The sequence below is a fragment of the Anomalospiza imberbis genome, chromosome 10 (assembly GCF_031753505.1).
Source record: "Anomalospiza imberbis isolate Cuckoo-Finch-1a 21T00152 chromosome 10, ASM3175350v1, whole genome shotgun sequence".
Taxonomy (NCBI): domain Eukaryota; kingdom Metazoa; phylum Chordata; class Aves; order Passeriformes; family Viduidae; genus Anomalospiza; species Anomalospiza imberbis.
In genome coordinates this window covers 12,092,920-12,116,171 of record NC_089690.1, presented here as the reverse complement: position 1 = coordinate 12,116,171, position 23,252 = coordinate 12,092,920, and the positions used below count along the sequence as shown (strand labels likewise).

General features: G+C 40.5%; 1 protein-coding gene across 2 annotated transcripts in view; it reads left to right on the top strand.

The window, feature by feature from the left end:
• Positions 1 to 23,252, top strand: part of ATP13A4 (ATPase 13A4) — a 37,159-nt gene that overhangs the window by 4,924 nt on the left and 8,983 nt on the right. For both annotated transcript variants that reach the window (XM_068200692.1, XM_068200693.1), the window contains exons 2-21: positions 2,415 to 2,588; positions 4,952 to 5,086; positions 7,266 to 7,336; positions 7,429 to 7,509; positions 8,360 to 8,429; positions 9,249 to 9,383; positions 9,799 to 9,871; positions 10,503 to 10,634; positions 11,801 to 11,971; positions 12,400 to 12,557; positions 13,988 to 14,176; positions 14,492 to 14,553; positions 15,279 to 15,429; positions 16,007 to 16,093; positions 16,770 to 16,923; positions 17,586 to 17,697; positions 19,832 to 19,956; positions 20,754 to 20,917; positions 21,921 to 22,043; positions 22,678 to 22,757. In XM_068200692.1, the coding sequence (XP_068056793.1) occupies positions 2,415 to 2,588; positions 4,952 to 5,086; positions 7,266 to 7,336; positions 7,429 to 7,509; positions 8,360 to 8,429; positions 9,249 to 9,383; positions 9,799 to 9,871; positions 10,503 to 10,634; positions 11,801 to 11,971; positions 12,400 to 12,557; positions 13,988 to 14,176; positions 14,492 to 14,553; positions 15,279 to 15,429; positions 16,007 to 16,093; positions 16,770 to 16,923; positions 17,586 to 17,697; positions 19,832 to 19,956; positions 20,754 to 20,917; positions 21,921 to 22,043; positions 22,678 to 22,757 (2,447 nt within the window). The remainder of the gene's footprint in view (positions 1 to 2,414; positions 2,589 to 4,951; positions 5,087 to 7,265; positions 7,337 to 7,428; positions 7,510 to 8,359; positions 8,430 to 9,248; positions 9,384 to 9,798; positions 9,872 to 10,502; positions 10,635 to 11,800; positions 11,972 to 12,399; positions 12,558 to 13,987; positions 14,177 to 14,491; positions 14,554 to 15,278; positions 15,430 to 16,006; positions 16,094 to 16,769; positions 16,924 to 17,585; positions 17,698 to 19,831; positions 19,957 to 20,753; positions 20,918 to 21,920; positions 22,044 to 22,677; positions 22,758 to 23,252) is intronic.

Genomic DNA, 23,252 nt, shown 5'->3' with positions numbered 1-23,252 from the left:
TGAAGTTAAGCTTGAAAGGTTCTGGCTCAGTGGACTTTGGCACAAGTCAAATTTGCAACTCAGTCTATTTCCCTGCCTAGCTTTACTTCTCAGTGACGTGGCCCAGGTGACCCACTCCAGGCATTTCCAAAATGTGGGAAATTACTGCTTTGGCATTAGATTCCTTCATGGACATCTAGATGCATCAGTTAACACCTGATGTTTATTCTTTCTCAGCTTACTCGTTGTAGAACTCCTAAACAGCTGTATTCAGAAACGTCACACTCCTCAAGACATGAACCAACAAACCTGAACCAACACCTCTGTTCATATGGCAAATCATGCCCTTGAAGGGTCAGAACAGCTCAGTGGTATCCCTCTATCTATCTGTCTCTCTGTCTGTCTCAGGAAGGTCCCTTGTGAGAAGCAGCAAGATCCAGCATACAGCATAATGTATATCTTAAAAAGCATGTTTTTTTCTTCCAAGATGAGCTGTTTTCCTTGTTTGCCTCTCTTCTGTATTTCAAGATGAGGAATACTGATGCATGCTTGGTTCTGGGGAGTGTCTTGGAATCTATAGATTCAAATCACTTTTTGAGTTTAAACTACTCTGGAAAAAAGGCCTTAAAACATATGCTGGCATAGGGGGACTCAGATACATACTTTCATATATTGGTGAATGGTTTCCTAGGCAAAAATACAGAGAAATACAGAGTTTGCTCTAGTTTTATGGTTATGTTGTTGTGTCAGACTTGGGAAACCATTGAACATTTCAGTGAAGAACACTGCCAACAGATGATGATCCAAAATGACTGCCAATCATACGCAGAGCATCCACCCTCTCTTTTAATTCTATTAGTGCAGCCTTACTGACTTCTCGGACATTGGGTGTAAGACACAAAAACTGAAAATTAAAGGAGTGATTCACGGGCAGAAGCTAGATGCACATGGCAGTAATCCTGTTCTTCCCCACCCTGATATTCATGCCCATCCCAATTAGAAAATACTATTCCTGTTATTCCAGGTCCAGCCATATACTGAAGGAAGTCCAAAGGCGTGTTCTTTTAACAGTTCTTCACTTAGGTGTCTCTGTCTCCTTGGGAGATCCTTTGCCTTGCTGACGAGTGAAGTCTGGATCCAAGCTAGTAAGCAATCTGGATCCTGCTAGTAAGCATTTGCTGTTAAGAGTAAGTTCACATTGTCCTATGTATTATTCTATATGCTGGTGCTGACACAATTTCTTTAACCTTTTTGGTCAGGTTACAGCTAGAGAGAGTTGAATGGAGACCTTTACCTTGTTATAGGAGCATGTGAATATTAATTGCACATGACTGCCACACCAACTACCTCCTAGCAGACTTGCCTGTCTGGTGTCCTCCATGGGCTTCCTTCTATCTGCTGCAGAGTTATTATCTTGGTCTGCTCAGAAATTATAGAAGCCTTTGAAAATGCTGTGTGTGCATCTCACAGGTGGTATAACTAGGTTCTGTGCAGTGCAGACCGCTCTCCTGTGTTTTTTACCATACTTTTTCCTCACAGTTGCCGACTTCTTCCCCTTAGAAACCTCTTGGAGATTGCCAAGGATGACAGAGTCTGTCTTTTGGAGAATGCTACAGAGCAGGTGTGCCGAGGCAGCATGTGGAACCACTGGGCAGGGCCTGCATTTCACATAACAAGCAAAGACACCAGCACAGAACCAGGAATTATGCATTAGTCATCCTTACAATTACATTGCCTTTTCTTCTCACCTTATAGATGGATCTTGCAATATCTGCGGCTGCAGATATCTGATCCTCAGAAGCAGATTGCACAGTTGCTGCAAACATACTCAGAAGAAGGAATTGAGGAACCTTAACCCTTATGCTAGCAAATTCTCCTGGTCACCTGATGTAATTGCAGCCGTGGAATCTCCCATCTTAGCTTAGGCTGCATCTTTCTATAAATTCACTGTATACATTTTGTTTCACATTTACTGAGTCCCTGCAAGCAGTACTGAGATGAAATTTGGCCATGGTACCAAGACCTGCAGCTCTTAAAATGTAATACTGACAGATATGTTTTGGGCAAGTCATCTTGCCTCACTGTAACAATTTCCCCAGCTTTAAAAATGGAATAATTATACATACTCATACAACTAAAAGAAGTAGCTTCCTTTGGCCTTCACAAAAAGCATTCTGCAAGTGTTCATTAGATGCTCTTCCTGACAGTTATTATTAATACTATTGTCATTAGATGTTAGGCCAATGGCATATTGGCAAGCTCCAAAATCCCCGTACTGGAGCTGTCATGGAAGAGGGCTACAGTTACAAAAGCTGTGTCTGTGCCAAGTTGTGCACAGCAGCTCTGGGAGACCATCGAGTGACAGGAAGGTATAGTATTCCAGGAATTTCTTTAGGAGAAATAGTAATGATTTTTGCCTTCTTTTTGCTGTACAGGACATATTTGGCTACAAAACTCAAGGCTGGCGAAGGGCCTTGTGCATTGCTGGATACATCTTGTCCTGTGGGGCTCTGAGACTGCTGTTTTACTGGAAGCCAGAGTGGGATGTGTGGATAAACTGCATCCGATGCAGCTTGGAAGAAGCGGATATTGTTCTGCTTAGAACAACAGTAGGTGTCTGCTTTAATCTTTAGTTAGTCCCTACTAGGTGGCTATTTGGAAGGTGAGTTAACTGTAAACATCCAGTTAGCTGAAATCTCTTACATTGCTGGTTTCCTGCAATAATATCTTTTGTGTACCATTGTTGATCTAAAGACCTTCAAAATATCCCACAAATTATGTGGATGATGATGATGGGAATGGAGTGTAACAGCTGATCAGACAAGGTGAAAGACATTGGGCTGATAAAACCCGTAATATCTGTCATTTCAAGGCTGTTGTTTGTTCTCAGTCCTTCCTCCTCCCTTCTACCATCCCTGTGCTTTCTACACTGTAGCCTTGCGCTCCAGATTCTAAAGCGTCTGTTTGTTTGGCAGTATCCAGCAGATCCCATTTCCCTCACTTGGCTGGTCTGGTGAAGATGTCCCCCTTTGCCAAAATTTATCTACTGGGCCAAATTAAAAGTTTGTCTAGCAGTGTCCCCAGCAATGTCCAAGTGTGTCATGAGGGATCAGTTCACAGAAGAGGCCAAGCCTACACTGTTTGTTTTCTTGGCTCTGTTTCCATTTCCCATCAGCCCTTCCCCATGTCCAATAAGCTTGCAATCCTGCAGTTAATGCTTTCAGAGCTGGCACATTTTGCTAGTAGTTTCCTAATAAAGGTCTCTTCCTGCTGAGGACTGTTTTGAAACACTGCAACATATGCAAACCCTTGGTTTTATTTCATGGAAGCTACTGCAACACTAAAGAGGTAAACTGAGACTTTGGTCTGAATCCCAGCTGAGCCTGAATACTCCAGGAGCTGGCAGAGTTTGATTTGTTCTGCTTCAAAGATTCCTGAACAATGGCATTTTCAATGTTTGCAATTACAAAATGGATCACTTACTGCCTTCTGTGTTTGACCTGCCTTCTTAAATGAGCAAAGCAGTATGCAGTTAAAATCCCAGGTTTTGAAAAACACAGATCTGCCTGTTGAATACTTTATAATGAAACAATCTGCACCCTAATAGTCTGAGGGTATGTTTTTTTCTTTTATTAAAAACATCATATTAGGCTTAATATCCCTTCTTAATCTTCAATTCAGTTTGCATTTTAATTACCTATTCTTGTGTGCAATTTTTAAAAGATGTGCCATGTCAAGCACTTTTCAAATAAATGAGTTTTTAAATGATCTTTTGTGTAATTAAACAGGAATTGAATCATATTGTATATTCTTGTTATCAAGAAGCTTTTTTAAATGTGCTCTAAGTGTTTGAAAATTTAAGATTTCCTTCATGATTCTTTGTGTTATAATGACAGTTTTGTTTTGTTTTGCTACATTATGATTATATCAGTTCTCAAATGTAATGGCAACTGCTAATGAGGATACAAGTAATCTCATCAGCTTGATCCTTGGAATTATCTTTTGCTTCACATAAGACCTTAATTCTTAAGTCATTATTATCTCTGCATTTGCAATGTAAGAGCCTATTAACTCACTTTTGTTATTGAATTTTGATTCACTTTAGTTCAAATGATGAGCACCTGAGTTATTCACTGGTTCCCATCTCAATCTGCATCCCAATGTCTACTCATTCTGAAATCTACATTAAAGATAAATATCAGAAAATAAATGTTATTCTACACAAAAGGCCAGTTTAAGAAGAAAAGCAGTCAAATAAGATATATAAACATTATTAAAGTTCTTCTTTTAATAATTAAATTATTCCAAAGTACTCATATTTGGTACAGAAATCTTTTTTACTCTGCCCTTTTCCAATTAAAGTTTCCTAACTGCAAAACTGCTCACACACCGAATGTAAGTCAGTAGTCGCTCTAATCTCTCGGACTGTACTACCAACCCTTGTTATCAGGCAGTTCTAATGTTCAGCTTGCTTTATAAAAAATGGGAAGGTCATGAACTCAGTTTGTGGTGAAAGCTTGTCTAAGGTGCCAGAAGTGCTGACACTTCTTCCAATGAAGTGTTAACTCAGGAGTGACTGTAAAGGTGCTGGCACTAAACATCCATTCTGCAGCATAGCGCTGTGTTCCTTTTGATCTTCCCTTTACAGCACGGTCACTGCATCTCAGATTGTCCTGTGCTGTTTGCCTTAGATCTTGACCTTGGTGTTCACATTCCATTCTTACCAGCCAAACACCAGACCTGTGGTCACAGAAGTATTTGCAGTACTCACATTTTGACAGGACAGTGTTCTGTTCCTATTCTAATGATTTTTCTCTAAACCACAAGTGTTGGGAGGCTTCTGTTGGCTAATCCTTAAAAAAAGCCAGAGCGGTCCTCTAGAAAGGCTACTGTAATCATTGACTTCAAGGTGAAAGTGAATTTGGTCTGTGTTTGGGGCAAATTGTGACATTTCTCTTCTATACCCACTTAGGATGATTTTCGGACTTATTCTCGTAAGACTGTGACATGGATCTCTGTGTCTGCATTTATCAAAAGTAGATCAGACTATCCAGCCACTGAGGAAGACTCAATCTTCAGCAAAGCCATAATGAAGCCAAGTTTGCTAGTAAGTAAAGCATTCTTTGCAGCATCTGGGCAAATCTCAGCCGTGCTTCATGGAGTAAAAGTGAGCTGTGAAACATATGCAGCTAAGAATCTTGCAGCTTGAGGAACACAGTGAGTTGAGGAAAAAGAAGAGAACTGTACTCAACTGTACTCGCCTCTGTAAAAATCCTCTCTTATTCTGAGGAGGGTTATGAAATGAGAATTCTCACTATTTATGAGAAAAAACCTATGCTATAAGTAGGAAAGCTTCAGGAGACTGGGGTTGGCAGTTGAGAATTAGAGTTCCAAATAAAAAAGAAAACATTTCTGGCATAGGAATCAGGGAATTTAGAGATGACTGTGTGTCTGAAAGGAGACTGTGCAGAACTGAATGCAGCTTCCCCAGTAACATGAAAACAGGGATGAATGCATCTGATAGGGAATAGAACAGAAAAGTACCTGAGCTACATCAGTTTTTCCAGAAACATTTAATCAACACATTTTGCTTCTTTGCCTTTGTATGCACCAATTTCTTCTTTAAAGACCATTTGCTGGAGTCAGGTTAACATGAGTCACTGTTAACTGTTCTTGCAAAAATGTATTCTGGTGTCTGCCAGTCCCATAGACTTGAGATCCCAGTAAGACACTGGGGAGAAGGTAGATGATGGATTGATCCAAGCAGATGTCAATGTCCCTCATGAGCTGAGTAAATATAATTATTCCATGTCTAAAACATGGAATTAAGTTTGTGTGAGCAATAGGAATGCATAATTATACATTTGCTAATATCTGGCTCTTGATTATAGATACTAGAGCACTGCACCGAGGAATCCAGAAAAGAGCTATTTTCTCTTTCAGGAAATAAATTTCTAATTTACTAAAATTTCTTTTTATATCTACAACAATTTTTAGTAAATATTTTCAATATAAAGCTAACTTTAGCTGAGCAAAGCTGTTGTTATTTCTGCTGTGGACATATATTAATGTACCTAGGAAAGTGTAGAGCCAACTAGTTTAATCAACTGGCACAATATGAAGAAAGTGGAGACAGGTCTGTAACATTCTTTTGAGGATCAAATTAGTAACATAAAAAAGCCAAATATAGCCTCAAATAATAGGCCCTTTGAACACCACTTTCATATCAATCAAAACATCTAGATAGAAAAGACCAAATTTCGAAGCAGCAAAGAGAGAGCAGTTTAATCCTTCCCTAGCAATTCAAAAGCCCCTACTTGTAAGTCAGTTATAAAGTTTTTTTTGCCATTTAAGCTACCTAAGTGCACAGAGTTCTGTGTAGTGCCCAAGAGCTGTCCAAAGACCTCTTCCAACAGGGCACTGAGTCTCTTGCTTCCCACTCCAGTTTTTAGCGTGGCAGATATTTCAGCTCCTATTGCATGAAATCCTAACTTCAGACCTCTTGTTAAGTTAATGACTGTGGTTATAGCTCCATTTTGAGTCGGTGGATGAGCTGAGTCTAGATTTCATTGGCCTATAATAATGCTTATTGCGCTGGGCAGGGAGAGTTCCCTGGAGCTGATTTCTTTATCACTCATGTGTACAGGTGTATAGCTCTGCCTTCTGCCAGCTGATAGGAAGTGCCATTATCTCTAATAGGCTTTGTTATTGTTGTGCAGGACAGGACAAACTCCTCTTGCAAGTTATAAATGACAGCGTGTGTTCCTAATGGGTAACTGCTCTGCAAGGGCTTAGCATTAGCAGTGACTCAGTATCCTGGGATGGCCTTTCTTGTCTGTTGGCACATCTGTTTAGCTGAAGGACTCAGCACCATGCTTGGAAATGGCCCAAAGCCCCCTGCTTTCACCAAAGCCAGACAGGAGACAAGGGAGCTGTTGGCTGAAGACGGTGTTTTTCAGCTGCCTGTGTATCCACCATGGCATCTGTGATCTCTTACATTCATTCTGTGAGGTCAGAGTGAAGATTATTCCTTTCTTCAGAAAGAGCACTGCTTTGTACTTGCTTGACCTAAAGATCTGTAAAGCTTACTGGAACCCACACTGAGCTGGGGATCCCAATCTATAATTCAACTAGGGTGTCATTGTATGCAATCCTGTCTTCTCTCTCTCCTTGCCCCACAACATTTCCTTTACCTGTACTTGACCCCAGTGAGGACACCTAGATGAGCTCTGTGAGCAAGCCTCATGCTGTGTTGCATACATTGTTGTCCCTGTCTTTTTTTCCAGGTGAAAACTATCCAAGTACAAAAAATCCGCTATGTCTGGAATGTCTATGCAAAACAGTTCCAGAAAATTGGGTGAGTTCACTGCACTGGCTGCACAAGTCTCTGAAGAAGTCAAGTGTTTTTGTGAATAATATCCTAAGGAATACACTCCCTTTCTATTTTAGAGTCCTGGAAGACCAGTACACCTGCTCAGCTATACATGATAAATTTGGTTCTGGTCTCACCTGCAATGAACAGAATGTCAGGTACTCATTTTAAAACATGAACATTCAACATATCGATTTCAAAGAGATGTAAATTCCTTCTGTTGGTGCACTTCCCATGAGTTTTTTGTGTATTTATTAATATGCACATAATTTTAGATGAAATAGCCGTGCATGGAAATATTGAATGAAAAGGGCTAGAGAATGTTGTTTATTCCATGTCAAAGTTTTTGAAGTGTCACAGTATTCACCACTGTTATTGTTCTCATTCAGGAAATAACTATGTCCTGTAACTAACTTTAAGCAGTTCTTATTTGGTGTAAGAGAAAGTCTCCGTGGAAGAGTGCAGATAAGTTGTGTGTTTGCTTCTTCACTGGAGCTCCAAATCGACTCGTTCTAGTCATTGAACTTATTCTCATAAACTACTGTATCATTAAGCAAGTTACAGAACATTTATTTATGAAACTGCTAAATAGAAAATAATCTTCAGTTGACTGAATACTGAAAATCCAGCTCCTGACCATAGCACGTATCAAATCTTACATTCCAATCATTCTTAACTTTTTGTAAAATTATTTGGGTTTGGATAATTTGTTTTAGATGCAGAATTCCTTTGTTTATGGTCTCTCAAAGTAATTCTTGTATGATGGAAACATTTGCCTAATAGGTTGTGTTACACCTCTTGTCTGCATAAGTAAATGTCGCTGGTACAGCCATATTTTCTGACATAAGCACTGTAGGGACATTTAAATTTTTTTTCTTGAAAAAGTATCCTTCCAGCCTTTAAACTGGGATCAAAAGAAGCTCTCAGGACTACTGAAATCTGTATTTTCTTGAGTAAGTGACATTGTCACTATTTTATCTGTGAGTGACGTATCTTTATCCTGTACAGGAGAGTTATATGTGGGCCAAACACTATTGATGTTCCAGTGATCCCTATTTGGAAACTACTCATCAAAGAGGTTAAGCATTTCTGTTGCTTTTATTCTAAGCTGCTTTGGAAGCCATGTGTACATATAATTGATTCTATATCTGATTTAACTTCCCGCTACTCATTCTTCAAGCACATTTCTTTTTCAAATCCTGTTGAAAGCTGTTCCATGAAATCATCATAAATTCCTTCATTCTCCCTTTTTCCCTACCCTCCATCTTCATACCTGTGTGTCTGCTTGGTATTTCTATGTATCTCTGTCCTGGGAGCTCATTCTATTTGCCTTCTTAGGACCATTGAAGGTTTCCAAGCTGCACTGGAGATCAAACCTTCCAGACAAGGGCTGTCTCTTAATCAACAGAGGTTAAGTGAACAGCAGTACCTGGTACATGTCTATAGCTTCAGAGAGCTCCAATGGGCTCATGATTTTGGGCACAGCACCACACAAAGCACCAATATCTCTTTCAGACAGGAACAGCCTATATATGGCCTAAACAGATTGTTTGTGGCAGTGTGCTTATGGTATGTGAGCTACATGCTCACAGTACCATATGCTCTTCTCTCACCTTTGTTACATTTCTTGTAAGAAGCAAACAAAACATGGATTGGGCTGAGTCATTCACATCCCAAATAATAGCCTATTGGCCCATATTATTTGTCCCTTCTGTCAGATGAAGATGGTCCAATTTGATTAGACTAAAGTGACTACTAAGAAAATTACAAATGGGGTCAGGATTCACAATATTTAATGTCTCTTATTCCAGACCTTTTCTAACAGGTTGGACTGTCTAAGTATATTTGGGCCATTTAAATGTGGCCAGCTCTTTACTACTGCTGTCTCTCCAAACAGGTCCTAAATCCATTTTACGTGTTCCAGCTGTTCAGTGTGTGTCTGTGGTTTGCTGAAGATTACATGGAGTACGCCAATGCCATCATATTCATGTCTCTCCTCTCAATATTTTTGACTGTATATGATCTTAGAAAGGTGAGACACCTCACATTTTCCACAAGGCAGATTTACTTTTAATGACTGGGACAGGCCAGCATGTTACATCATGCACACAGTGCTACAAGACTTACTCAGAGGTTTAGTCCTGTGACATTGTGTAGTAGCAGGTGCAATGGCCTGGCCTCCTAGTCATCACAATCTCTGTGTAGTACCTTACCCACATCCTCCCTTCCCCATTCCAGTGCTTCACTTGGTAACATTTTGTTACCCTCTCGGTAATTAGGGTGGGGAATTTCTTTCTCTGTGTGGTTGTATAGTTCCCGGTAGAGCCGGAGCCCAGTTTCTGAAGGCTCTCATAACCACAAATAACAAAAGGAAATGATTGTTAGTGGACAAATTGCATCATGTAAGTAAGATGTAACACTTTTGTGTGTTCTTCTTTAATTTATAGCAATCCATTAAACTGCACAGACTGGTTGAGTCTCATAACAATGTCATGGTCACTGTCTACAGAAATAAGGAAGGTGACTCCTCTATGCTTCTTTTTTTCAATGTGCTTTGTTTCTATAGCAATTTAGATAAAGCCTGTATAGTAACAGATTTATTCTAAAGTGGTTTTCATCTTCTGTTTCTCAGCTCAGTTAACTCACTTCTGCACACAGAGTTAATTTGAAATATGTTGTGGGATTTCAAACATATTAATAATTGAGTGCAGCCTTAGCAGAAAATTGTCAGGAAAATTAAGTAATTTTTCTTAAAGCAGTGCTGACATAGCCAACAGCGTACCCATTAAATGGCTGTGAGTCCACCTAATTGCTCCATGCAAAGTCTGTTCATTGTCAAAGTATCTAGAGCATTGTCCAAAGAGATGAAGTCAAATGAAGAAATTTAGATCCAAGACTCTTCAGTTAGGTCAATGCAATGGAATAGTAACCATTGGTTGGAATCCTGGGTAGATAAGGGGGAATTCTACAATTGGAACTGATGCCTAAGCTTTTCTTAAATATTGGAGCTTGTATACATAGGTCCTACTGTGGTCCTTTGTTTATCAGCCATTATAAAGAATTACATTCAGCAATTAGTTCCTCGTATATTTCCCCCCTTGCTACAGAGAAATATATGAAGCAGAAAGTTTGCATTACTTGTAATTTTCAGGTTTCCAAGAGCTGGAATCACACCGTCTTGTTCCTGGAGATATGCTGATTTTGAAAGAGGGCAAAACCCTTTTGCCTTGTGATGCCATCCTGGTCAGCGGGCAGTGCACTGTAAATGAAAGCATGCTGACAGGTACAGCTCATCCCTCCCAGGTTTGCCACCTGAACACCATCATTGCCCCGTGGCTTCAGCCAGTGACACAGGACAGATGGAGTTATCATGTACATCTCTTTCTGTGAGACAGTCCAGAGCTGGCTGAGCAGGGGATTCTTTTGGTTCCATATAATAGAGATTGAATTGTTGTTAATTGTCTAAACAGACAATATGAACTTTAGGAAGGGCAATTTATCCTTTCCCACCTTCATGGGGTGCAGCATTTAGGAAGAGGTGATCTGATTAGAAGGGAAAGAGAGGACAGTGAAGAGGAGTGAGCAGGACAGGAGAAGAAAATGGATATGAAGCAAAGTTGTTCCTACACAGGGCCCACAGTCCACTCTGGCTGCAGGAGTTTCTGTCACTCACTGGATGTCTCATCGCTGCAACATCTCCAAACTGTGGAGTGTATGTCTAGCCCTCCAGACACTCACATTCCTGTGACAGCAGTGGAGGACACACTGGGTGGGAGAGGTCACTACAAAGCAGGATTTTTGGTGCAGGAGGAGGTCACAGTTCTATTTCTTGTCTTTAAATATAGTCTTGGTCTGAATCAAACCGAAACTGACAGTTCTGAAATTTCATATAAATGAGAAATTCCAGAAACACGTTTCATTTAGAAAACTTCATCTGTCACAAAATATTTCTTCTTCACCTTAGTGTCTGCTTTGACATAAATAGGGTATTTGTCACCTGTCAAGATTTGAGCTAAAGGCTCTCCTTTTTACTAGAGAGGGAGAATAGGGGATACCATGTTCTCATCTGCTTGAGGGAATGTGTAGTGACCTGCACATGAGGTTGAAATTAGGTAAACAACTTGTGGCCATTCAAAGGCAATCATGCAACACAAGTTCAAGTCTCTACATCTACAGTCAAGCTTTGGAGTCCTTGGACTGCTTTCAGTTCTCAGACTTACATGAAGCTGCTGTACTGATGCAAAGGAAAACTCTTTGGCAGTCTGTTTGCTAGGCTTTAGACTCTATTCACTCTGAAGATGTCAAAATATAAAAGTAAAATTTCTGTAAACTGGTTTCTCTAGTAAATACCTTTAACTTACCACCTAGATGTCTAGGTACTTATTTGAAAGTGAGCAGGCTGTTATTAAGTGTACTGCACTTTTCCTCATCTGAGCTAATCTTCCCTAGGAGAAAGTATTCCTGTAACAAAGATCCACCTACCCCGAGCTGATAATTTCAAGCCCTGGAGAGTGTATTGTGCAGAGGATTACAGAAAACATGTCCTCTTCTGTGGAACAGAGGTCATCCAGTCCAAGGCAGATGACAGAGGAGTAGTGAAAGCTGTGGTGCTGCGGACTGGTCAGTCAACACTCGAGTTCACTTTTCTTTCCATGCTTTTTTCACTGGAATAGTCTGACAAAGTATCAAATCACATTAAGGCACTAATCCATATTTACAACAGACAGATGGAGAATCATTATCCTGGGCTTGGCTAAGTTATTATGCATTGTTTCTTTTTGCTTGACATAACTTCTACAAAAACTGCCAGCATATAATTACAAAGAAGAATTTTGCTTTGCTTCTAAGACATTGAAACAATCCTTCCCCCTGAGACAAAAATAACTCTTTTCTATATTCTGCAGATAAGGTCACATACACTAAAATGAAACACCTGGGCCTTCCTTCATAAGTTGCAGAAATTATGAATTACTTTGAAGCCCTCCATTCTTTGCAGATAATTTTTTGTAATATTTTCCCCTTGGAATGCTTTTAATTTGTCTTTCCAGGTTTCAACACAGCCAAGGGAGATCTGGTGAGGTCCATTCTCTACCCTAAACCCATGAACTTCAAGCTGTACAGAGATGCCCTGCGGTTCCTGATGTGTCTCATAGCATTTGCAGCCATTGGAATGATCTACACAGTGTGTGTATTTGCACTTAATGGGGTGAGTTACTCAATGCAGGAGAAATGGTTCACTTGAAACCCTTTTGAAGCAGTTCACTCATTCTCATGCATCAAAGTCAATGTGAGAATACTTATACTCTGTAAACAGTAGTTCTGCGAATTTTAAAGCCTAATTGATTTAGAAATTTTTCAGAAGCTTTCAAGAAATCATTTCATGCCATGATAATTATCTGCCAATGTATAGTCCAAGTCATGAGGTGCAAGGTTGATTCTGTAATTCAGCTTTTGAATAATTTTTCTCCTGGGGAATAATCTACAATCAATTAGCTCAGAATATTGTTTCCCTTTATGATATAAAAGAAAGTGTATTTAAGAACATATTCTTGTGTCTGCTTTGCAGTTTTTTTTTTTAATTTAACTTCCCCATTGTAATCTGTAAATACATGCTGATGCTATCTTAATCACTGAAATTGTCTTATCAAACTTTTAAGATTCAATCATAGTATGTACTAAATGCTTTCTCTTCTATGAGGGTTTATCTAAAGGTGGGTGGTAAGTACTTCATTCTAGCATAAAATAGATACAAAATATTGTCAAACTGATGTGTTATGAGAAAATATGAATGAAGGGAGAGTCAGAACATGATGGAAATTCAGTACAAAAAATGTAACATGATTTGTGGTCAAAGTTCCAAGCTCAGAAGTAGTAATAGTAGATTTCTATGAGAGTTTGCAAGTACTTCTGAACTGCAAATTGCTTTAGTTTACAGTGTCTCAGTCCTGGGACCCCAATTTGAAAAGCATTCAATTCTTTAGCATTCGTATCAAGTGCCCAGAATAACGGTGTCCACACTCAGCATCCTGGCAGTTGATTTTACACTGACCTCTAAGCTCCCAAATTATAGATTGCTTTTACAAAGGTAACTGTTACTTCCGTGTCTCTTCCTGCAAGTAAAAGCAATTTGCTTTCACAACTCCTAGAACATAAGGTCAGAAGAAATCATTAGCTCATACATTCTGCTCTCATTTTCATCACCATCCCATATGTCTCACCTGTCACCTAAACATGGAGTCCAGAGCTGTGCCTGTAGGCATTTGGATGAATGCCCATATAAACAGCAGATTCCTGTGTGCTGTGTCATGGGAAAATGGGTTTGACTGAGGATGCAATGATGTAGCTGGCATGTCTGAACACATGTGTTTTGGAGGAGGCTGTGAACCTGGCAGGTTTGTTTGCATGGAGAATGGATGAAGGCCTGGAGGCTGCTCTTTAGCAGTGATGAGGCTTTAAAGCCTCTGGTTAAATCAAGCCTATTAATTTCTTATGGAGATGAATATGTGGTGGACCACGGGCAGAAAACAGCACAGCCTGGAGCACCTGCAGTGGAGGGGAGGAGCAATGAAGAGGGCTCTGTACAAGCAGCACTCCTTGCCACTCTCTTCCTGGTAACTGTCCTTGTTATTATGTCAGGAGGAGACAGGAGAAGTGGTGAAGAAGGCTTTGGATGTTATCACTATTGCTGTCCCACCAGCTCTGCCAGCTGCCTTGACAACAGGAGTCATTTATACCCAGCAGAGGCTGAAGAAAAAGGGCATCTTTTGCATCAGCCCACAGAGGATCAACATGTGTGGACAGCTGAACCTTGTCTGCTTTGACAAAGTAATGGCTATGTGGTGGTTATGCCCTCATTGGTAATGGAGCCATGCTGGGAATGGGATGCTGGGGTTTGATTGAGCATTTCCATTTGTATTTTAGAAACAAAATGACCAGTGCTCTGTACTTTAGTTCTTGTTGTCTGAACAGAAGCTGTGGTAATTTCTTTTTTTTCTTGGAATCTAGACATTGTCTGGTAGTCCTTTTGCTCTGCTCTGTGCTGGTATTTTCTGGGCAGTCACTTCTTAAAATATGTATTGTTTTTTATTCCTATTGGAGCTCTCAAGTGGGAAGTTAATTTAAGTGTACATTTTAACTTAGACTGGCACCTTGACAGAAGATGGCCTGGATCTTTGGGGCTTGCTGCCCTCTGAAAGAAACTGGTAAGGCTCCTTGACACACCAATGGCATCTAAATTTGGTTAGTGATTGGATTCTTCTACTAGACAAAGGACCAAATCTGAAAGACAGTTATTGTTAAACAGTTAAGCAGTTTGAAGTTTCCCGTGTTTAGATTTTAACTTTTATTTCCATTTCCCCTGGAAAATGAATTGTTTGCCTTATCCCAGGGGTCCTGCTCCACATGAAAAGATACAGCCACTGTTGCCAGCATTTGGCACAGCATGTCTGGGCAGTGTTCAGTAGATAGTCTGGGTTAGATCTCAAAGCTGCAGTGTAACCCCAACCCTTTATGACAGGAAGTCATTGTTACCCACAAGATTGACACTCTGTTCTTTCAGTGGACTTGATTTTGCCCATTTACATTTCCAGAAATGTGCATACACAGAGTTGCTCAAACTTATATCAGCTTCAGATCTCAAAGAATCTTTGCAAAAGCCTCAAGGAAAGTATTTTATAATAATCTGTTCCTCTCTCCATCCCACTGGATTCCCTAACAAGGCATAACATACTTGGTTTGAGCATGTGTATCCCAGCCTTTATAGGTGCATGAAAAGCAGTTCATGGGGGATGACAAGTCCCCAGAACATCTGTGTGGTGTGGGCTCAGGATGGGATTTTAACTGTCCCCAGTTTAGGATTTTTTTTCCTGTTAGTCTTACGTCGTTTGGTGTTCTCTGAGAGTAACTTTCATGTTCTCTTTTGCTTTAGCTTTCAGGATATTCAGAGTTTCCCTGCAGACCATGGCCTGCCTTGGGGCCCAGTGTTCAAAGCATTGGCAGTCTGTCACTCATTAATTGTTTGGGAGGGCAAGATCCAAGGAGACCCACTGGATGTGAAAATGTTTGAGGCCACTAACTGGGTAAAGCTGTGATTTGCTGTTATGCAAACAATGGGTAGCTAACTTTGCCATCTCAGGTTTAGCCAGACACCTATCAAAGTTATGAAAAACTCAGAAATTCTGTTAAATAACTTGGGTTTCTTTTGATACCAAAAAATATTTTTGTTCCTCACAATCATGTTGTGATGATAAAAAAATCCAGGTGATTTGTGGAATACTTCAAGAGCAGAGCTTTCTACATTAATACAAATTCTTGTCTATCATTTTCTCATTGAGTCTATGTTATATCTAAAGATTTTTCTTTATTTAATTTTGTTGTAATGAATAAAGGATTTATTGTCAATGAGAGGACATAATCTATTTGCTGTGCAAGGGTACAGCAGGGTCTTAGTGAACCTGCTGAGGCTTTCTACCCGATTGCTAAGAGAGGCAGTGGATTTTCCATTATTGGAAGTGTTTAGTTTGACATCAGACAGACCCCTCTCAGGAATGAACAAGATACCTTGTTTAGAGGCAAAAAGCTCTAAATGGATCCTTGACGTTCCTTTCAGCTGTACTGGTGTTTCAGTCTGAAATATTTTTGTCTTTCAATACACAGGTGATAGATGATTCCAGCACAGAGCAGAGTGAAGGTCAAGGATCCACACGTGCCACTGTTGTTAGACCTGGACTTAAAGCCACCACTGTAAGTTAATTGCGAGATTCATATCCACTATCAAGTTAGACTATTGGTGTCAGGGTTACCTTTCAGTATAGGAAAGCTTGGGTGTCCTTGTCCAAGAGAGCTCTTCCCCACTCACTTTGCCTTTCCTGTACTGCCTGCAGAGAGATTGCCTTGCTCTGTCTGATTACAGATGCCTGGGGGAGCTTGCTGCTCGCACCAGAAACAGGGGGATGCTGGAATAGAGATTGTCCAGCTCAGGGATGTGCCTGTCTTCATGGCTTGAGACTCAGTCTGAACTCAGCTGAGTGGGGAATGCAGTGGAGTCTGGTGGCTGATGTCAGACCCTTACTGGTGACATACACTGGTAGGACACTTTCTGACAACCATTTTCCCTTTGCAAGACCAGTGTAAGACCTAACAGAGTCTTATTAAAGAAACAGGAGTGGTAAATTCCTTTCAGTAAATTACATTTTGTACTCCGCTAAAAATGTCAGCGAACTTTTCCTACTGCTTAAGCTAAATATTTCTGCACAAATTCAATCTCATCTTTATGTACCAGTCTTTGTGTCTAAGTGTAACAAATTAGCCCATTATACATCATTAGCTTCTTACTATGGCCCAAAGGACAGACCTAAAATCCTTCAGTCTGAGTTTAAAATCCTTGCTAGAGTATGTAAACCTCTTGCTTTTCTCCTAGGCCCCTGTGGAAGGAATTACCATTTTACATCAGTTCCCATTTTCTTCATCCTTGCAAAGAATGTCTGTCATTGCCCAGGAAATTGGTGGGGACCCACAGGCCTTCATAAAAGGGGCTCCTGAAACAGTAGCCATGCTGTGTAGAGCAGAAACAGGTAACAAACATTTATAAATGCAACCTAGAAACATATATGTATAAGTGACTTTGGATGGGGCAATGAAATGGAAGGCAAATGAAATCTCATAATGAAATGAGATTTCTAAGAATTTATACTAAAGCCTGAAAAGTGTCTCTGTTGTATTCCAAGTCTAAGGCTAAGCTCTCACACAGCCCTTCTCAACAAAGAAGGATTTTGAGAGAAATAAGAGATAAAAGTAACTACCAACTCCTATACAAAATGTAGAATTCTCTATCTATTCTCTGGCAGAATAGATATTTGGAAAAGTTGTCTACAGGTCCACCTCCCTCAAAAAAGTTGGGATTTTTCCTCCAAACCTTGGGAGGGCATCTTAGAAAAGCACATGTAGTTCATGACACCCTGGGAGAAGGTACGTCTTTGCAGTTTAGGACCAAAATTCAAAATGATAAAGGAGAAGCAAAGATTTTCTTACTGAGCAAAATTTCCTTTCTTTGAATAAAACCTCCTTTATTTGATATGCTTGGCCTATAAGTAGACTTCAGGTGTACAGGTCCTCTGGGACATAAACCTTCCAAGGGTTCCTTTAATTAGAAAGCAGTTAAAGGGTGCTCCAAGGGTTCCTTTAATTAGAAAGCAGTTAAATGCTGTGATAAACTGTGTTTTCCTCTTTTGCACAGTCCCATCAAACTTTGAAAGCAAGCTCCTGCTTTACACAGCACAGGGCTTTCGGGTCATTGGCCTGGCCTGTAAATCTCTGCAGGCAGGGAAGCTGCCTGCTGCTCTAACAAGGTAAGCCAAAAAAACATTGCTCCTGGCCACGTTCAGCCATGGGCCAGGGGTGCCTCACAAAGCACCATCACCACATCACCCCTGCCAAGAGCAGAGTCATAGTACAGAGTTTTGTTGGATTCAGGCCAGTGGGAATCTGATTTAAATCTGGATATAGGTCTGGGACTAGATAGAGGGCACTCCTATGGCACATGCACAGAATCCTTGCACATTTCTTAACTTTCTTAAATCTGGATTTACAGAGGAAGCATATTCCTATTACACTTTGAAGACTAGCACATGCCCCCTGTTCATTCCATCATTTACACTACTCTCCTTGCAGATTTACCCATGCTTTCAGTTGAAGAGAAGCCTTTTCAACATTTTTTTATTATCCACACTCTTCCATTAAGCAAAGGCAGCAGATGACCCCCATTACTGGTCTCCAGCCCAGTTAAAGGCAGTAAAAGGCATGCCAAGGGGAAGACAGAACTGGAAAAACAGGGCTTCCTCCACAGCTTTCTCCTTTGAACCAGTCTTAGCTCCAGGCTGCTTTTATTACTCTCCCTAGGGTTAGGGTTACACTTAGGGTTAGGGTTTGAAAACCACAAAGCCCAGAGCTCCAGGCACACTGCAGCTACAAAAGGCATGCCAAGGGGAATATAGAACTGCCACAACATGGCTCCCTCCACAGCTTTCTCCTTGGAACTAAGCTTAGCCCAAGGCTGCTTTTCCTGCTCAACCTAGGGTAAGGGTTATGCCTAGGGTTAGGGTTCTGAAAACCACAAAGCCCAGAGGTCCCGGCATACTGCAGCTACAAAAGTCATGCCAAGGGGAAGACAGAACTGGAAAAATATGGCTTCCTCCTCAGATTTCTCCTTTGAACCATACTTAGCCCAAGGCTGCTTTTACTGCTCTGCCTAGGGTTAGGGTTACGCCTAGGGTTAGGGTTACGCCTAGGGTTAGGATTCTGAAAACCACAAAGCCCAGAGCAAACTATCTTCTGCTGTTGCTAGTTCAATCATTTAGCTTTCTAGCTTTAGCTGTGTTTAGTTACTAAAGAAGTCAGCAAACTCTTTTATTATGCTTGTGGTTTTAATTTTGTAAAAACTGAGCCTCACAAAAGACCCCTCTGCACATGAATTCATATAGTTTTTTCTAAAACCCTTTTGCTTTTGTATGTGATACTCCAGAAACACCACTTCTGAAATATCTGCAGTTACTGAGCATCTGCTCTCCTCTCTGTTTACTAGCTGTAGGTCCTAAATCAGGTGAGGGTCACTTGTTTTTTCACAGGGTTTTTTGCTTTGCTGAAAGGGCCGATGACAATGAGGCAGAGTGCAAGTGGTTATTTCACTCTTGTGACTGGTGTCATAACAGACCTATCCAACCCAAAGAGCAAATGTGTGTGAAATGGCCCAGATTTTGCAGTGTGTATGCAGTTACAGCATGTGTGATGTTTATGCTGTAAAGAGAAAGGAGAAAGCTGCTGGTCAAACACAAGATCTGCTGTGAAAGCAGTGACCATTCAGGCACCACCTGACTCAGTTACTCTGACTGCCATGCAAGTGTTTGGCATCTCCTTGGTGTCTAAAATGAGTGCTTGAAAGCTTTTCTTCTTTTCAGATTCTTCAGAGAATCTGTTCCTTAGAGACCTCTAGTTCATGACTCAGGGGTGGGGTGTCTATTCTGTTCTCAACTTCATATGTTCAACTGCAAAAAAGTGCTAGCACAGGTGAAAAGAAAAATGTAGGGGAAAACAGAATTGGAGGAAACTAGGGAACAATTTCCAAATTGCCACAGGCTGTTTGCTTAGGTCCAACTGTCAAGAGGAGCAGACACACTAACTAAGGTGTGTTTCTTTGTTGTGCAGTCCTCAAATGAAAAGGTCTAGTGTGCAGGGACTTTCCAAATCAGACCACCACAGTTTGGAAGTCCTGCAGGAAATTCAGGGTTCTGGTACTGAATTAGCGCTGCTGGTATTGAAATAGCCCCACAAAAGACAGACATCCTGGGACTGCAGAAAATCGACAAATTATTTTAATTCTTTTGAGTTGGGTGGAATGGTTGATAGTTATAACTGGCTGTCACCAAATCCAATGGTGATAAAGGTAAAATAAATGATGAAATCTGTCTGTCTCTTTTTGACTGTTAGGGAGGAGGTAGAATCTGATCTGACATTCCTGGGTCTGCTGATAATGGAGAATCGATTGAAGAGGGAGACAAAGCCTGTTCTGGAAGAGCTCACTGCTGCCCGCATCAGGAGTGTTATGGTCACAGGTATCTAAATAGGGTGGATTATTTTTGAGGTCACTGGCCCAGACAGGGAGTCCACCAATGTTTAAGTGAAAAGTCTGCAGTTGTCAACACCACTGGTAGGAAGGCATGGATATTTAATCCAAGAAGCATCTGTGTTTTAATAATGACATAAGGTAAAGCATGTTGTCCCTGGTAACTTCACCAGGCCGTGTCTGATTGTAATAAAGGCTTTCATGCAAGATCCCTTTTTTATAGGGCCTCCTGAAATGAGCAGAAACAGGGTATGTGTGCTCAGGACAAATCTCCAAACCTTTTGACATCTGTAACTCATGCCTTTTTTTTTTTTTTTTTTTCCTTGAAGGGCTATTCTATCCAAATCCAAACCAGGGTTTGGATAACATAACCCCCAGTTTTTCCATTGTCCAAAGACTTGGGCCTCACCCCTTTCAGCCCATATACACCATAGCCAATCAGTGAGAATCAAGGACACCAGCAACAACTTAGCACTGAACCCCTTACTGTTTTTTGTTTAAAACAAATACTCTAGGAGCACATTCCCCATATGGATTTCTTCAAGCTGAATATGAACATACTTCATGTCCAGATCAAATTGTTTCTTTCCCAAATGAAAATATGTCTATTGATTGAGACAAACCTTATCTGCAAAGTTTTAATTTTTATCAAAAATGTTCTTATGCACAGACACTGAAATTTTAGTAATTCTTCTGGATATATTTGAAAACTCAGAATTCAGGCTAATGAATAAACAATTCCTCACTGCAGAAATGTTTAGATAACACTTACTTTGATTTTTCTAGGGGACAACATTCAGACAGCTATAACAGTTGCCAAAAATGCTGGCATGATAGCTCCAACACACAGAGTGATTCTTGTGGAAGCAAACAAAGTGCCTGGATCTTTTTCAGCATCTATAACCTGGAAATCCCTAGAAGAAAACAAAATTGAAGACTACAGAAGCCTGGTGAGCATATCAGAAGAACGTTTTGTGCAGCAGGAAAACAAACTAGGATGGAATGCTTTAAACAAGGAGTGGCATTATGGTAGTATAACAGAGAACTGCCATTCACCACCAGAATATGTGCTAGAAGAGTGTTTATGAAGAGGGGATCTTTTAAAAAATGTGCTCCCCTAGAGCTGACTTCCTAGCATTTTATCCTGAGAACACATTTTTGCTAACTGGCCTAGCTGGGTTTGAGGCCAGCTTTGCAGAAATCCCAGAAAGATTTGTCTCTAGCCCTCATGCTTAGCTGATGCCAGTTTAAATGCTAGCTTTTCCTACAAGACAAATTTGATGGTGTAGATGCGGACTTAAAATCTGTGGAGCTGCATTGAACGAACCAGCCCTGTTCAAGCAGGTAGAGTGTTAGCACTTTCCCATACCTGCAGAATTAAAACACGGACCCACTGTTGAGAAATTGCATATACACAGTGAATCATAGGCAAGCCAGGCTAAGACATTTATTTCATCAAGCATCTCCACAGAGAAGCTGGGAAAAAGACCAGTTACTTTCTCCCTGAAGAGTTAGTCTGAAGGTGCTGACCCCTCTCTGGGAAGCCCAGAGTCAGGCAGATGGTAGGGAATATCTGCAGTGGTTCCTCAGCCTGAGAAACTTGTGCCTTGTGTTTCACTGCACAAAGACTTCCTTAGATGTGGTGCACATCTGTTGTCTTTAGTCCCTCTCATTTCCAGTGCAGCTCACCAGATTGGCACTGTTGCATGAATTCTACCAAATGCAGCAATCCATGCACCAAACACCCAGTTAACACTGAAGTTGCTGGTGTTATATGCCTCCATCCCTTTACAAATCCGAGCAAAGGCAAGGGGGCTTGAATCCAAGTCTCCCAGAGCCTTCAAAACACCCTCTTCACGGTATGTCCTTGACTTTGTCTGTAGTAGTGTCTGTGCAAATGCAGAGTAGCTTTTGAGGGCCTGGGCACAGCACTCATCCTGTCTCATTTTATAGGAGGATGACAGTCAGACTGAGCCAGGAATCAGGCTGGCATTGGGATCAGGCCAGTATCATTTTGCCATGAGTGGAAAATCTTACCAAATTGTAGCACAGCATTTCAGGCACTTACTTCCAAAGGTAAGATCTGGATTATGTAACTGGAGTAGCCTTGCCATTCAGGAGATATGAATTGTCCCAATCCATTTAGCTGAAGAGACCTGTATCAGGACATCTTTGGGAACAATTATAACTCTGAAATACTTATGGGCTGGATGAATCTCAGATACTATTATATGGGGAGGGATCTGAAAATCCCTGTCATTTTCTCTGCACATTAGAGGAGCAGGCATGCCTTAAGATGTTAGGACATGATTTAAAACAATTGTGCCCATATCCCTACCCCTTGCACAACACTGATTCTGACCTGTTTTGGAGAACAGGAGAAAATGTGATATTACACATGGTGCAATTCAGCATAGCTTGTCTGTTCCATGGACAGGATAGTCTCATGAATTCTCTTCTTATAACTGCCTGGCAATCTGTGTTCATCAGGTAACTCAAATGGCATACCAGGCCTCCTGCCCTTATTGTCATTGTTACTTAAAAAAAAAATTATTAAGATCCCCTTTATCTTTGTTCATCAGCCTTTCCTGCTTCAGAGTCTAGAATCAGTTGTTTATAAGTGTGATATTTGATGATTTTAATTTAGATTATTACTGAAGTCACTTATTTCAATTGTTTTAAAAAGAATTTCCTATTTTTCTCCTTATAGCTCTTGCTGAATGGAACAGTTTTTGCTAGAATGTCTCCTAGTCAGAAATCCAGCCTTGTAGAAGGGTTTCAAAAGCTGGAGTAAGTTCCTAATGAATTTGAAATTGTTTGTTGAATTTCCAGGCTTGAAAAGAGTCCAGTAAGAGCCAGCTTTTGTCTAGTACAGAGTTTTGTGGAAATGCATAAAACTGAAATCTTCACACATCTGCAAGTTGGCAATTAAATTCCAAAAGTCTGTTAAAAAAGAGACACTCAATTCTGGTTTGGCAACCTGTCAAAGATCAGATACTTCAATGGTCCTGGCTTTTTTTTTGTTCAGATCATCCTTCATCTTTACTTCTCTCTGGGCCTGAAGGATTGACTTTTGTCTCCCCAAGATTTTTAAGAATCTCTCCCAGCACTGCAGCTTTTCTGAGCTTGCTGCCTTTTTACAGTGCTACTGCTGGCTCAATGTGATGGGTTAGAAAATGTGGCAGGGCAGTCTGGATTGTTCACAGTCACAGTGATATATCTATATCTATATCTATATCTATATCTATATCTATCTATATCTATATCTATATCTATATCTATATC